Consider the following 14,435-nt stretch of genomic DNA (forward strand, 5'->3'; position numbering starts at 1 on the left):
AAACGTAAATAAGTTTTAGTCTTTTACTGTTTAATTTCATGCAGTTTAGTTTGTGTCGCGTAAAAACGAACACATTTCTGCACATGTCTACACCTATACAAAATAATTAAAACATTAGTGATATATTTGTATATTTACATTAGGAAAGTTGAGGAATTTAAAAAAATTGATTTAAATTTATTTTTATTTTTATCAACTTTGGACCTTACACCCATCTTATAGTCCAAAAACCGGATCCTAAACACATATTTAGTCCTCTCTAATCCTAAAACGGTTTTTTAAACCAAAATAATAATGCAAATGGATATCTAGTCCATTTGGATCCATCTCGAGAGAAAACACTAATCCCTATAATACATATTAAATCTTAATACCTAAACTAACCTTCATTATATATAAAAACTGATTTTTCTTCAAAATTTCAAAGTTTTGTTTCCTATTTTATCTCCTACCTTCTCTCTCCAATAACGATTCTATTCAAAGTAACCATTATCTTTATTATTCTCTATAATGGAAACCTGTTTATCTTTCTCTCTAAAACCGAATCGTCTAATAAACCTCCATTTTTGAATCTCAGAAATTTGCTTCATCTTCATTATAGCAGTTGAAACTTCCATTGTTTATCAGGATTTACAGTTTCAAAGTCTCTGTTCGTACCATTGTTAAGATCTACTATTTGCTTCTCAGGTTAAAGTAACAGATTTAACATTTCAGTGTTTTTAATCTTCATCTTCGATGTATATTTACAGATTTCATCATCATCGGTTTCATCTCTATATCATTTTTTTTACCTACTTTCATCATAATATATGATTTTCTCTCTCTAAAATATTCAAAACAGATTTATGATTTTTATCTGAAATCCTTGTTTACTAATTTATTAACTCGAATGTGTGATGTTTATCTTCATGTATTAAATTAGTTTTCAATAGAATTTTGTTACAGATGTTGATTATTCGAATATTTCTTGACATCAAATCTGGTTTCCGTACCATTACTGAACCAGATAAATTTCAGTGTGTTTTGTATTGTAGTTGATTATAAACGATACGTACTTTATACGAAAGTATAAAATATCATACGTTTTCACCAGATAAGATTCACTAAATTGTTTTCGTAACATAATATAAACATCTTGTAGTTTACGCACAATTATATGTACTTTTCTGCGATTTACACTCTCTTACTAATAAAGATTTCGTACAATTATTCTGAAACAGTTTGTACATATTGCGTAATTTATGAAACAGTACACGTAATTTATAGCAAATTACAGAACCTTATGCTATCACTGTGATATAAACTAAAATACTATTTTATCCCCCACTTATGCTGAGGTTTATCATACATTATGTATAATTTATTCATTGTTATATGTCGATTATGACAAATTATAGATGTTTCTGACAAATGTATATGTTTTTTTTCTTTTAGTAAACCAGCATTGATGGATTTTCCTACAGAATCATCACACCAAGTTAAGACTACGAAACTAAAACCCGCAACTTGAAATTTTGCACAGACAGCCCCATTAATATTCGAGGTTTACTCCGACCCATATCATTCGGTCGATCTTCAACAACTTACTTGTACATATAGAAGGTGCCAGGTCGATGGTGTTCCTTGTGAGCATGCCATTCAGTGCATAAATTGGGTGAATCTGCAGGCTGCTCACAATGAATTTCAGTAGGATTCCGTTTCAATTTTCAAGTGATTCCTTGATTGATGTTCAACACAAACCTTATTCATAAATGTGGTTTTTGTTACTTACAAGAAAATTGTGTGCAATAAATTGTATTCCTAAATCTTTTTATAAAGACTTCAATTTTGTTGAGGAGAAGATATCACCTTGAAATAAATTCAAAATGAATGATCCTCAATAATTGGTCAAACAATGAGCTACGTGGCTACAAGAAAACTCGGTCTATAAGTTTTCTGATGGGGAATGAAGTACCAAATAAACCAGTCATTTTCTCAACAAAAAATAAAATAAAATAAAATAAACCTGTCATTTCCTGAGTTTTTGGTGTGGTTGAAGAAGATACACCGTGGATTAAATCCACTGTAGAAGTTGTAACCGTCGATTGAGGATAACTATCTGACCTCTTCTTCTTCTGAGGAGATCATTTAAATAAATAAACAAACAATAGAGAGCTTGGTTTCTAGGGTTTACTTATAAATTGGAAGGTAGTTGAGATTACCCATCACGTTTCATTTAAAAATGTTAAAGAGTTTTTATAGTTACTCAGTCTTGAGATCTAGATAGGTAGTATTTTCAACCGAGAAAGTCAGAACTGACTTACCCACTAATCGAAGAGCTAGAAAAACCTTATCGGAAGCTTTTATGTCTATCATTATTGTTATTGTTTGTTATAAATATGAATCAAATGATTTAAAATACTATTCCTTCATCAAAAAAAAAAAATGATTTAAAATACTAGTATAATAAGACTAGCATTACCTTTTCAACTTCTTTTCACAATAGAAACCTTCTTATTTTTCAACTCAACTCTCGTCCTGTCTCTCAGAATCTCTCAAACTGTATCTCCTTCGTCGATGTAGAGCATCTCCAATGCAGAAAAAACTCTAAAAATCGCAGATGTCAAGTGAGGTAATATGACTAAAGGGTTAGCTGGTAATTTTGACTTGAAGCGGAGGTGAAAGAGGTCTAACAATCAGAGTGTGTTTCATTTGTAATGAAACGTATCACGAGAGAACTAAACACATTGATTTTAGGTATCACTTTATCAAAGATGGACTGAAGAAGAAAAGATCACAGTGAAGAAGGTGTCTGCAGAAGAGAAACACTTTCAAGTTTAAGCATTGCTTAAACTTGATTGCAATTTCCAGATGTTGAACCCTTTGGAGAACAAGCTCTGACAGGGCTAGTGGGACGATGACTCAAAGGCGTTGAACTATGATGATGGCAGATTCAAGTCAATGTAACATATTCATTCTCACGAATCCCTTGTGCAACTTGTCCTCTTATCATAGTGAAAATCACCGCGTCGTCATTGGAGGAAGTCTTACCAACCGAACCATGTAAATCTCTTTGTATTTTATGTGATTGTTTATTTCCCACTGTTTTTCTTAGTTTACTTGATTTCGTCACAACACACACAAACGATAGTTCATTAGGGCCAAGTCAATTTTAAACCCGCACAAGCTTTTTATTTTGTAAACGAAAAAATACACCCATATCGGTGTCTTTATCTCATTTACACCATCACCTTCTTAGATCACCACTATCTTTTTGTCTCTCCCCCGACAGGAAACTAGACGAGAAATCCTGTGACAGTATATGTTGGTCTTCTGCTAGCTTCGAAAACCAAGATTGAATTTTATTTGTTCCATATGGACAACAGTAGAACCCTGTGATGTCTCAGTAATCGTGTCATCGTGAGTGAGTTTAGACTCGACGGGTGCATGGATCAAATTGGGACTCAGCTTATGAAGTTTGAGATTAGCAGAATCCCCGGCCGGACCTTAAGGTTCAAAAATTGCACAGTTATCATAATTCAGACATGGAAGAATGGATTGAAAAGAGAACTCTCTTTTGATTGCTACAAAATTTTAATAACTATCATCAAAATTCAAATGGTACTTGGTGAGTTTAGTTCCCAGGCCTTGACAATTCCATACTACAAATTTCTAAAGCAATTACACAACAGAAGCATGTAGAATCACCAGTCACAAAGATCAATAAATCAAGAAGAAAGAAATGACTCCACTGTGAAAACAACACAACACGATTCATTCAAGTTTACGCTGCTGGTGCAAATCCAATTCTCGATTTTCCATAGTCAAATACAGTATGGTATGGACCCATGAAGACGTCTCCCAAGATCCTGCAATTAGAATACCAGTCTGTTTTAGTATAATTTGTCATCTCTGGTCATGGAAGAAAAAAAAAATAATATCGTCATGGAAGATAACAAGACATGAAATTAGACGGAACAGTGAAGCCCACTTCCGTCTAGTGGTAATATGTGTATGTCTACGAGGAGAACGGGATTCGTATTTTGTTGTTTCAGGAAAATGAAGAAAGAAAAGAAATACCAGAAAGGGCCACTGGGAGTAAGTGCGTCCAAAGGTGTAAATCCGCTAATACACCTCATCGCTTGACCCTTGTCTAGCTTGACAATGTACTGATCACCAACAACATGAAAAAATACACAAGAATACTGAATTATTTATCACGATAAACAATATATCTGCAAAAAGAATTCTGGCAACCCCAACATTAACCATTAAGTAGTAGCTTATTATATATAGATGATTTGGGTATCATTGTATTGGATCTAAATCCGGACGAGCATTTAGGTTTAGAAAAGTTGGCAAATGGATGAACCGAGGTAGCTTTGGCTCAACAAGACAGGATTGGAACAACATATTTTAGGGTAAGCCCAATCCTTGAGCCTGTCTGGGGCTCTCTTTTACGCAACCGTTATTTTACATTAATTACATTAGTTTAAAACTTTATATATACGAAAACCTAGGATGATCGACATTATACCTGATTTGGAGTAACTTGAGTTGATTACCACCAATGGTGAAACTGACAATCGGCATAGATTTAAGTCCGTTACAGTCAACAGCTGATAATCCCATTGGGCTAGGAAGTTTTTCACAGAGCTGCAACATCGACATAGATAAGTTGAATATGAGGCACGAACATAACATAACGCATATATAGTGTGCACAATATTTCACTTCGTTCGCAATGTTTCGCTGCATCCTCCTGTGTTTGGTTCTGTTTTAACTGATTTTGCAACCATACCACAGCCATCTCACAAGTCGAGCACATGTTATCGAGGAAACTAGCAGATAATTTAGCTGCATTGTCCTTGTTAACTACGCTCTCGATGTCCATGCTGCAGAAAATACATGGATGAGTTATTTTACGACAAAGCAAACATATAAGTGGTTTGAAGCTTGCGTATTGATCCTACCTAACACCTTGAGTGCCGTCCCAGGTACATAAACCAATCTGGGAGCAGATTTTCTTGGGTTTTTCCTGTAGCAAATCAGCAAAATAACCTATACCCCCTCCAAGGACAGTCGCGCACATGGACAAACGGGAGTCCTGTGACCAACTACATATTTAACTTTTACGGCCTAACTCATTCTCAGTTTGCATTGAGTTGGATCTCCATAAGTTCAATATTGTACCAGAGCTAGCATACCACAAGTTATAGGCATACGTGCTCGACATCACCCAACAAAAAGTTACACATGAGGCTCACAAGAATGGCAAATGTGTATGAAGAGTTCCACTTGGAAATGGAACGTCTCGTGGCCAACTACTATATCTAGGGCCTCTCTGTTCATTGCACGCTGGTTTTTGAGTTCGCTATGTATAATATAGAAGCATAGTAGCATCAAAACTTCTTCATGGCATGTGAGGGTGTATATTTATGAAATGATGCGCGAGTATAGGATGCTAAAGTGAAGGATTAGTTTATACCTCTGCTACTAAAGCTGCGATCACTTCACCATATTGGCTAACTATTTTTTTGCACTACCGGCTAACTAACCCAGTTGCATTAATGGCATGATTGATTTCGGTTACGAATGACTGAAAGAAGAAAAGATTAACTATTGGTTATGTATGTTTCTCATTGTTGATTATGACTTTACAAACTGAATCTGTGGTACATACTGTTGGCCCAGACACGAAAGAAGTTCCTGAATCAGCAATAGCAGTACAACCATCAGAGCAAACCCCTGAAAATTGGTAGATAATCCGAAATTTTAGCAAGAAATAGAAATTCTATCAAGTACAGATATCAAGTGAAATTATTATCTGTTGTTTTACCACCAATAAGGACATCGCCCATATCGAACTAAGATAAACAATACGAATACGCAAAGTTAGATGACGAATTAAGAGACCAAATTGGTGTATAATTATTAATTGTAGCTCAAGATAAGAATTTTTAGACAACCGATCACCTGCCAGTACCCTTTCTGAGTCACTGGAACGTAAATGTGAGCCCCTTTGTGATGCTTGGGATCAATAGCACCGAATACAAGTTGACCACCTTTTACCGCATCTGGATTTCGGTTTAACCAAAATGAGAAAACGTGTTGCTTAACGAGGTTCTGTTTGAGCATGTTATACCTGTAATCATCGCAAGTTTGTTAACTAATATCCGTAGAATTAGAAATCTGAAAAGACTAAAGAGGAAACAGAATACCACACGGGGGTAGCATTTTCAATTGCGAACTCTTGAAATCCAAGTCCAAGTATGCCATCATGCTTGGCGCCTTGGCCAGAACAAATGTGATACCTGGTTCACTAGTTGCCTCGATAAAATCCTGAAAACGGAAGAACGTTATGATGATTAATAGTTAAGCAAAATATTTTAACAAACTGTATAAAAATACATTGTTTTGAAATTTACCTGGTTTTTGACAACAATGTCACCAATTTTAACATTGTCTTCACTGAAGTAACCAGAAATAAATCCAGCACCATACTGGATGGAGGCTGATGTTCCTGGAAAACCAAATCAAAACAGAAGAATGTTGTTCAACTGCTGCAGTCACACGATTTCATGGAAAGACATTCAGCTAGAAAGCATAACGAACCGTGCTCCTTGTAGCTACTTGATTGGCTTGACTTGTATTGGGAATGCATATAACAAGCAACCTGTTCAATAAAAGTATAATAAATAAGAAACTTTCAGCTATGAGAAATTCTGTTAATACATATATTACGACATAAGCTCGATCGTCTAAGATGATAATTAAATTACCGAGAAATAGCCCTTGTGAGAGGGAACCTAGAGGATCGAACTACCAGTGTCAAAAACCACCGTGAACTTCTGAGGGGGACTATGGCTACCAATACCAATCTCACCATAGTATTGGGCATTCACGTAGTTCTTTAAAGTTACATCAATACGTTGAGGCACACCAAGGTTGCTATCCAAATGATACTTTGTAAAGAGTGTAATTTAATTTTCTTTATCTATCGTCAAAAAATTCTTTACTACCATCATCTCTATTCTCTAGCATGGGAAGTTTTCATAGGCTTTTAGTTGGTAAAACGACGTGTACAACTAGCAATACGGAGCGTAACTCTAGTCTCACACTCTGACTGCAGTTGTAAAAGCAGCAAAATGTGCAGGCGGATCGACTTATCAAGTTTCCATTGAAATACGATCTACACTGTTCAATGGGTAGCTATGAGTTATACAATAGCTTCTTTTTGTGGTTTTGGTTATTTAAACAAATCGAAAAATCATGTCTCTAAATCTACAATTTTTGAGTCTGTCCATTTATCTTAAAGAATTTTGTTCAACTAGAGATCTAGATAAATACTTTTTAGCTGAGAAAGTTAGAAGGGGCTCAGCACAAATATAATGCAACCCTACACATTGCTAATCGTGTTCGTTCTAAAATATACTACGAATTTTGTTCAAGTAGATATTGAGATCTAGATAAATACTTTTTAATTGAGAAAGTCAAAGGGCCTCGCCATTAATGGAGGAGATGAAGAGCTTTATGTCTATTGTTTATGTAAAAAATGGATCAAATATCTTAAAATATTAAGAGCAAGACTAGGGGTGGGAATCGGACCAGGTCGGGTGACCGTGGGTGCATTCTCTCATGAGAGGTGACCGTGGGTGTACTCACTCATCAGGTTGGGCAGATGGGGCTCTAGAGTCTTATTCCCAATAAGATTACGGGTAGATTGGGGTGAGCAACACATATATCGAATAAGAAATTGGGCCGAAGGTCCAATTCAAGATTTTTGTTAGTAAAAAGGACAAGTTATATATTGGGTTACCAATATATGGACAAACAAATATCTTATGTTGACAAAATTAAGCTAAACTCGTTCGCATGAGGAAGACCATCTCACATTTATGGACAAGTTTCACCTCGTTCGCATATTCCATTGCACCCTCCTGTGATTTGTTTTGTTTTAGCTGATTTTGCATCCACACTATGACCATCTCACAAGTCGAACACATGTTATCAAGGAAAGTTACCAGACAAATTACCTGCATTGTCCTTGTTACCTATGCTTTGGATCTCCATGCTGCGGAAAATACACGAATGAGCAAAACTATTTAACAACAAAGCAAACATATACGTGGTTTCAAGTACGTCTATTGATCCTACCTAACTCCTCGAATCAAAGGTACATAAACCAATCTGACAGCAGATTTTCTTGGGCTTTTACTGTAAGATACAACAAAAACCGAAGATAAATCAGTAAAAATAACCTATACTTCTTCAAGGACATTGATAATAAAAGATCGAGAATAGTTCTAGGTGGATAAAGGGGAGTCCTATGACCAACAACATAACCTTTAGGGCATCACTCATTCTCATTTTACGTTGAGTTGCATCTCCATAAACTCAATATGGTACCAGAGCTAGCCTACACGTGATGGGCATACGTGCTCGACATCACCCAACAAAAAGTCACGCACGTGGCTTAGAAGAATGCCAAATGTGAGGGGTGTGTCATGTCTGAGAAAAGCCCCACATGGAAAAGGCAAGTCTCATTACCAACTACAAAATGTAGAGCCTCTCCATTCATTGAAAAATGGTTTGAGTTCGTTATCTGTAAACTTAACATACAAGCAAATTAGCATCAAAACTTCATCATGGCATGTGAGAGTGTATATAGGCGAAATGATGCGCAAGTATAGGATGCTAGAGTGAAGGATTGGGTTTATACCTCTGCTACTAACGCTGCGTTCGGTTCACCATATTGGCTAACTACTTTTTTGCACTCCCTGCTAACAAACCCAGTTGCTCCAATGGCATGATTGATTATGACTCTACAAACGGAATCTGTGGTACATACCATCGGCCCGACCAACAAAGATGTTCCAGAATCAGCAATAGCAGCACAACCACCAAAGCAAACCCCAGAAGTTAGATAAATAATCCAAAATTTCACCGACAAATAGAAATTCTATCTACAAGTACAGATATAAAGTGTCCAATACCAATCTCAGGGAAGTATTGGGCACTCAGGTAGTTCTTTAAAGTTATATATACATGTTCAGACTCACCGAGGTTGCTAGACAAATGATACTTTCATCTGGAAGCAAGTAGTTTGCTTGCATCTGAAGTCTTCGGACCAATTCATAGAAACCTGGGTCAGCCCCACTAATAGCTCCGCCTCTGGGTCTATGATACTTGTTTCGCAGGGTGATCAAGTGTAGTCGATGAGCCGTCCTGGGCGGCTTTGGATGGATCAGATTGGCCCATCCCGGCCCGTTTGACACCGCTAATTGTTCCCAATACTTGCTCCTTCGCTTGCCTCTTCCCAAACTCATAATAATATTTACCATATTCATTTGATATGAGTTTTTTGTATATTATAATGATCATGGTAAATTGGAGTTGTGTGTACATTCTCCACCTACTCTTAACAGATCCCCAAAGCTTAGCTCAAGTTTGATTCGCAATGACAAACTCCCACATTGCTTAAAGTGAGTTGTAAGTGGGCTCTTAACTGAACCAAGTGGTTTACCTCTAATATTTATGTGATATATAGTCTCACATTGCTTGGGAGATAGTCTAGAGTCTTGGTTATAGGTGTGTACAGTGTACTCAAACTTAGTAAGTGTGTAGGCTTTTAGGGTGTGTAGTGGGGACAATATCGATAACGGCTAATATTTGAGGCGTCACAGATGGTACCACAACCAATGACGACTTGTTGCCAAAGGTTTGAGATCGTTATAATCTCGCATCGCTTGAGAGAGGGTCCTCAGCCTAGGCTATAGGTGTACGCTCAAACCATAAGTGTCAAGGCCTTTAAGATGAGCTCGTACAAAGTTCCCCAAAAACAAATCCCGCACCTATTAGAGTTGAACCTGGATATCTAAAGTGGGAACATTAACGATAAATGGTAGACTTTGGTCGCCACATAAAAATGGCTAGCAAAATTTTTTCAAGATTTTGAATTTTTAGTAAAGAAATAGTCTAATATGTGAAGCCACTAACATGTCTTTCTAGCACTTCCGATATTGTTTCCTCTTGGTTAATGAAATTTTAGTCGGCAAAATGGATTACCAACACTCGAGGAAATTGTTGTAAATGTAATAGACCTTAATATATTGAATTCATATCACAAGTACATAGTTGTTAATAGTACAAAAAAATAAAAAACTATTTTGTTGTTTTCCCAAATTTATAAAAAAAATAAAAAATAAACAACAATTAAAGGCTTCTTCCTCTTGGACTCAACTTGAAAATGCACGGAAGTCAATGAATGGGGCCTAATACAATCAAGAAATTAAATAGAACAAGTCTTTGATATTTATTTTGTGAGTTGTAATCTAATAATAGACTATGCCGCCTTGTCAAACTAGCTCAACTACTTCCACACGGTTTTGTGGGACATATAGTTAATTTTGCACATTGTGTCAATATAACGTCAATAATTTACCTAGTTCGGACCATTCAGACTGCTTTTTGTCGAGCCAAATAGCGTGGTAAAGACCAGACTAGTTGAGATATATTATAATAGTGGAATAACAAAACAAATCAAGAAAATTATTTAACTTTTATTTTTACAAGAAAGAAAAGAATGACAGATTACACGTTTAATATTTATCCTCCATTAGAAAAAAGAATTTGAAGTATAATTTCCTTTTTGTTGTGTATCATCTTGTCCTCTCCACTCCAAGAATCAAGAAAGGGAAGAAATCAAAGCTCACCCATTCAATTTATCTCGGTTTCTAACCTAATGCCCTGAATATTTTGAACTTCTTGCTTATCACTGTTGATAACTAGGGCTTTTGTTGCTACTGTTGTTGGCATTGTTGTTTGTTTGATGACCACCATTACTCATTATGGAAGATATTGCTGCTACTAAAGCTGCTGTGAAGTTCGGGTTACTCGTTAAAGCATTAACCGAGTCCACTAATGGTGGTTGGTGGTTGAGAAGTTGGCCTTGATCAATGTTTTGTGATGACATTTGAAGGCCCGAGAACTTCGATTGGTTGTAAAGCGACTGCCCGAATATTTGTGGTGGCCCAACAGGCTGGTTGGGCCCAAAGCTTTGAGGTGGTGGTGGTGGTTGTTGTTGTGAGTTCATGAAGGGGAGATGAAACTGGGGCGGTTGTTGTGTTGGTGGTCTTTGAAATTGTAAGGGGTTGGGAGTACGAGTAAGGTCTAGTGTAACAGTAGGAAAGGGTGCTGAAGCTGATATAGTCGCCATACTTGGTGAACAAGGCAAGAGTGCTCTTGTTGAAAAATTTGAATTCATTAATCCATCAGCACTCGACATCGACCCTGAGAGAAGCATAGACACTGCTTGCGATGTTGTCGCTGCCATTGCCATAGCTGCTGGTGGTAATGGATGATTGTGAGTTCCTTCATATGTTGTTGTCAATACTGTTTTATCCTCAACACATCTTTGGACCTAATAGAACCCAAAAACAAAATGATTAGGTTGTATTCTATGGTACGACGTATTTGTTTTATGTCGAATTCATATATGAAATCTAGCTCAACATATGGATTTGCTCGAGTCAGATTTAAGAATGTACGCTTTATCGTTTTATGACATCAAACATAAATCAAACTTAAAGTAAGTCTAAATTGAATTAAGACATTGTTATGTGAAACAATCTAAAATCACTTCTGTGATTTTGACCCAAACATATCTGATTCAGACAAGTCAGACTCCACTGAGTCAGATATAAGAGAACCATTGAAATAATACTGCTACTTCATAATTAACCTATGTAGAAGAAAAAGAAGCAAGCTTACTTGTTTACGGACCGGACATCCGGTTGCCATGGTGCACCTGTAATAAGCTCTAGGGCATGGGTTTCCTTTGGCCAACTTTTGCCCGTATTTTCGCCATTGACATCCATCACTAATCTGATATATAAAAGACATTAATCTCTTGTTACTTACACCACTTGTATTTTCGTAACATAATTGGAGTACTTAGTAGTGAAAATATAAATGAAATGAGTGAAAGATAATTAAGCAATTACCATGGGTGCTTCAGACCGAGCTCGAACTGAGACTCTAGCCTTCCTCATTGTAGCTTCCATTGGTTGTTCGACGTTCTCCGATGATGAGCTCATTTTAGGAACTTTGTTAGGGACCCATCCTTGTGATGAGTGATTTTGAGTCTCTTCTTGGTTGTTTAAATTACTCTTTTCTTGATCCAATCTATTGTTTTCTGTGTTGTTGACACTCTTTGAAATTACTTCTGTGTTGTTTTGGGGTGATAGAGATCGATCACTCTTCCGTCCTTCCGATGAAGAATTCGATAACTGATCTGTCTCCGTATGGGTTGTGGCAAGTCCTAATTCCATGAATTGTCTTGGAACCATTGAACTACCACTCACTCTATCTTTCTTCTCTTCTTGTTTGGCAACATTCATCTATAAAATAACCCCACATAAAATATTAATCACTCACCCATTTCAGACCCTAATTAGCTCATAGATTAATGTAATGCCTCGAGCCGGAAGTGTGAGCATATATACTACAAATGTTTCACGAATTCACGACCTAGCGAGACTAACACAAGACAGTCTCATTTGTAAATCGAACTGGTCGTACCTATAAAAATATGTCTTAGCCAAGGACTGGTCAACCCTAAGGATGTTGGATGTAATAGTCCCACATGGCTACACAGAGTGCTCAATACCCAAGCTATAGGTGTGAAACCAGTATCTCTAAAGGTTAGGTCTTTAGATATTAATACCTTAAAAAAGAAGATTAATGAACAAGATAATTACCTCGTGATGATGATCTTGAGAGCTTTCAATCTTGGGATTTTGTTGTTGTTGCATAAATGCAACAAGATTCATTTGTAATAAATTATAGTCATGGGTAATTTGATTTAACATCCCTTTCAACTTTTGATTCTCCAAATTCATCTCATCAAGTTGGGTTTGTAGAGATTCAAGCTGATTAAACAAAAATAACTCATTTTTAATACTAATTAATAGAAGAAAAAAATATATAATTAATGAGCTTAATTGACTTCAAAATTATGGTATTTTGACCTCAATTTTTTTCAAAACACAACTATATGTTCTTTAATTACCTCATTCTTTCTTTGTTTATCATCTCCATTAGGAGATATTCCATCGTCATCAACCGTTGATTGATCGCTAACCGTATTTGCAGTTAGAAGCTTCAAACCAGTCTATATATATATATATATATAGAAAGAGAAAAACAACTCATCAGTAATCAAACTTCAAATACTAATTAATTAATGAACAAAATCATAGCTAGATAATTAATTAAAATTTATTACTTACATTAACATTAGTAAAACTCAAACCACCACCATTAGAATGATCTTCCTTCTTGATATCAAGAGAAGAGATTATCTTATTGTTGTTATCAGAAAAGAAATCCATTTCATTGATTGATCTAGTAGTAGTGTTGTTGTGATCTTGATCAGTAGAAGAAGAATTATAATTCATCATGGAGAATTCAATATTACTAGTATTAGTAGTAGTAGAAGAAGAAGTCATGGATGAGTCAAGAATAAGATCACTATTTATCAAGTGTTTGGGGAGTTTATGATGATGATGATTTTGTTTCTTAAATAGACTAGTACTACTAGGGTTTATAAAGAAATTAATAGGATTAATATTAAATTGGTCAAAGGTTAGTGATGATCCACCAGCTTTAACCATAGATCCAAATTAAGAGGAGGTAAATAGAGAGAAACTAGAGAGAGAAACTAGTGAGAGAGAGAGAGAGAAAGGGTTTGGGGTATGGGGTTTGAAGTCTGAAGTATTCTTCTGAAATGTTGGCAATGAAGGCGGAAATATAAAGGACTTGGTTTTGGGTTTGAACTTTGAAGAAGAAGACTGAGTTGAAAAAAAAAAAAAAAGTGACGTGAGATAATATGTCATCATGAAAAGTACATCTGGCAGTAAAGTGGGACCCACTTTTGGTGTTTCGTCTTCGTTTCGTCAAAGTAGGAATTGACTTCTTCTTTCCAACAACAATAAAGAGGTCAGTTCATGTTTGGCCCCAAATGTTGACCAACTAGCCTTTTTTAACCTCTATATTGTCTAACACGACTTTTAGCGCTCCGCTAACGAAGAATTATATATTTTTTTGTCCAAATTTACCCCTCTTACTTTTCTATTTTTCTTCCTCTTGTTGAGCATTCACTCTCTTCCTTCTTTTTCTACTCTTATTTTCTTCATCTGTCTATTTTTATATTGAGCAGCTTAATCAATGAAGCTTCTTTTTCAACCAATGAGGTAAGACGAAGGTGACTCCTTTGTTAGAAAAGCGATAGTCCCATTTGCCTGTTAGGAAGGAGATGATGGTCCTCTTTGTTAGTGAGAAAATAGATGATAATCTTCATTGAAGGACCTCAATCGTCAATAAAGCTCCCTCAAAATAAAGACATCAATCAAAATGAAGATAAACCCCTTCTAGCTAGGAAGGAATCGCCTTTT

At 36.0% G+C, this 14,435-nt stretch overlaps 1 protein-coding gene and 1 pseudogene across 2 annotated transcripts; both read right to left on the bottom strand.

Annotated features, from left to right (window-relative positions):
* Positions 1-3,605: 3,605 nt before the first annotated feature.
* Positions 3,606-9,323, bottom strand: LOC147552269 (cyprosin-like; annotated as a pseudogene). Its single transcript, XR_015237477.1, has 15 exons — positions 9,042-9,323; positions 8,702-8,941; positions 6,762-6,944; positions 6,595-6,655; positions 6,408-6,502; positions 6,201-6,321; positions 5,956-6,124; positions 5,810-5,846; positions 5,663-5,730; positions 5,468-5,578; positions 4,953-5,017; positions 4,714-4,874; positions 4,541-4,635; positions 4,060-4,173; positions 3,606-3,848 (listed from the first exon to the last, which is right to left on the bottom strand). The product of XR_015237477.1 is annotated as a cyprosin-like (transcript).
* A 1,186-nt stretch (positions 9,324-10,509) lies between these two features.
* LOC147552270 (WRKY transcription factor 6-like) lies at positions 10,510-14,160 on the bottom strand. Its single transcript, XM_086669777.1, has 6 exons — positions 13,272-14,160; positions 13,052-13,153; positions 12,741-12,911; positions 11,985-12,380; positions 11,752-11,865; positions 10,510-11,401 (listed from the first exon to the last, which is right to left on the bottom strand). The coding sequence occupies exons 1-6, from the start codon at positions 13,653-13,655 to the stop codon at positions 10,754-10,756; spliced, it is 1,815 nt and encodes a 604-aa protein (XP_086525903.1). The 5' UTR covers positions 13,656-14,160; the 3' UTR covers positions 10,510-10,753.
* Positions 14,161-14,435: the final 275 nt, after the last annotated feature.

The sequence above is a fragment of the Eschscholzia californica genome, unplaced genomic scaffold (assembly GCF_041429995.1).
Source record: "Eschscholzia californica isolate CP2 unplaced genomic scaffold, dmEscCali1.0.p SCAF_3, whole genome shotgun sequence".
NCBI lineage: Eukaryota > Viridiplantae > Streptophyta > Magnoliopsida > Ranunculales > Papaveraceae > Eschscholzia > Eschscholzia californica.

Bases quoted from the DNA above. Each gene is read 5' to 3' on its own strand.
- LOC147552270 (XM_086669777.1), bottom strand. From the start codon at position 13,655: ATGGTTAAAGCTGGTGGATCATCACTAACCTTTGACCAATTTAATATT. The intron at 13,154-13,271 runs GTAAGTAATAAA...ATATATATATAG, and splicing joins TGAGTTTTACTAATGTTAAT to ACTGGTTTGAAGCTTCTAAC. The intron at 11,402-11,751 runs GTAAGCTTGCTT...GGGTTCTATTAG, and splicing joins GATGTCCGGTCCGTAAACAA to GTCCAAAGATGTGTTGAGGA.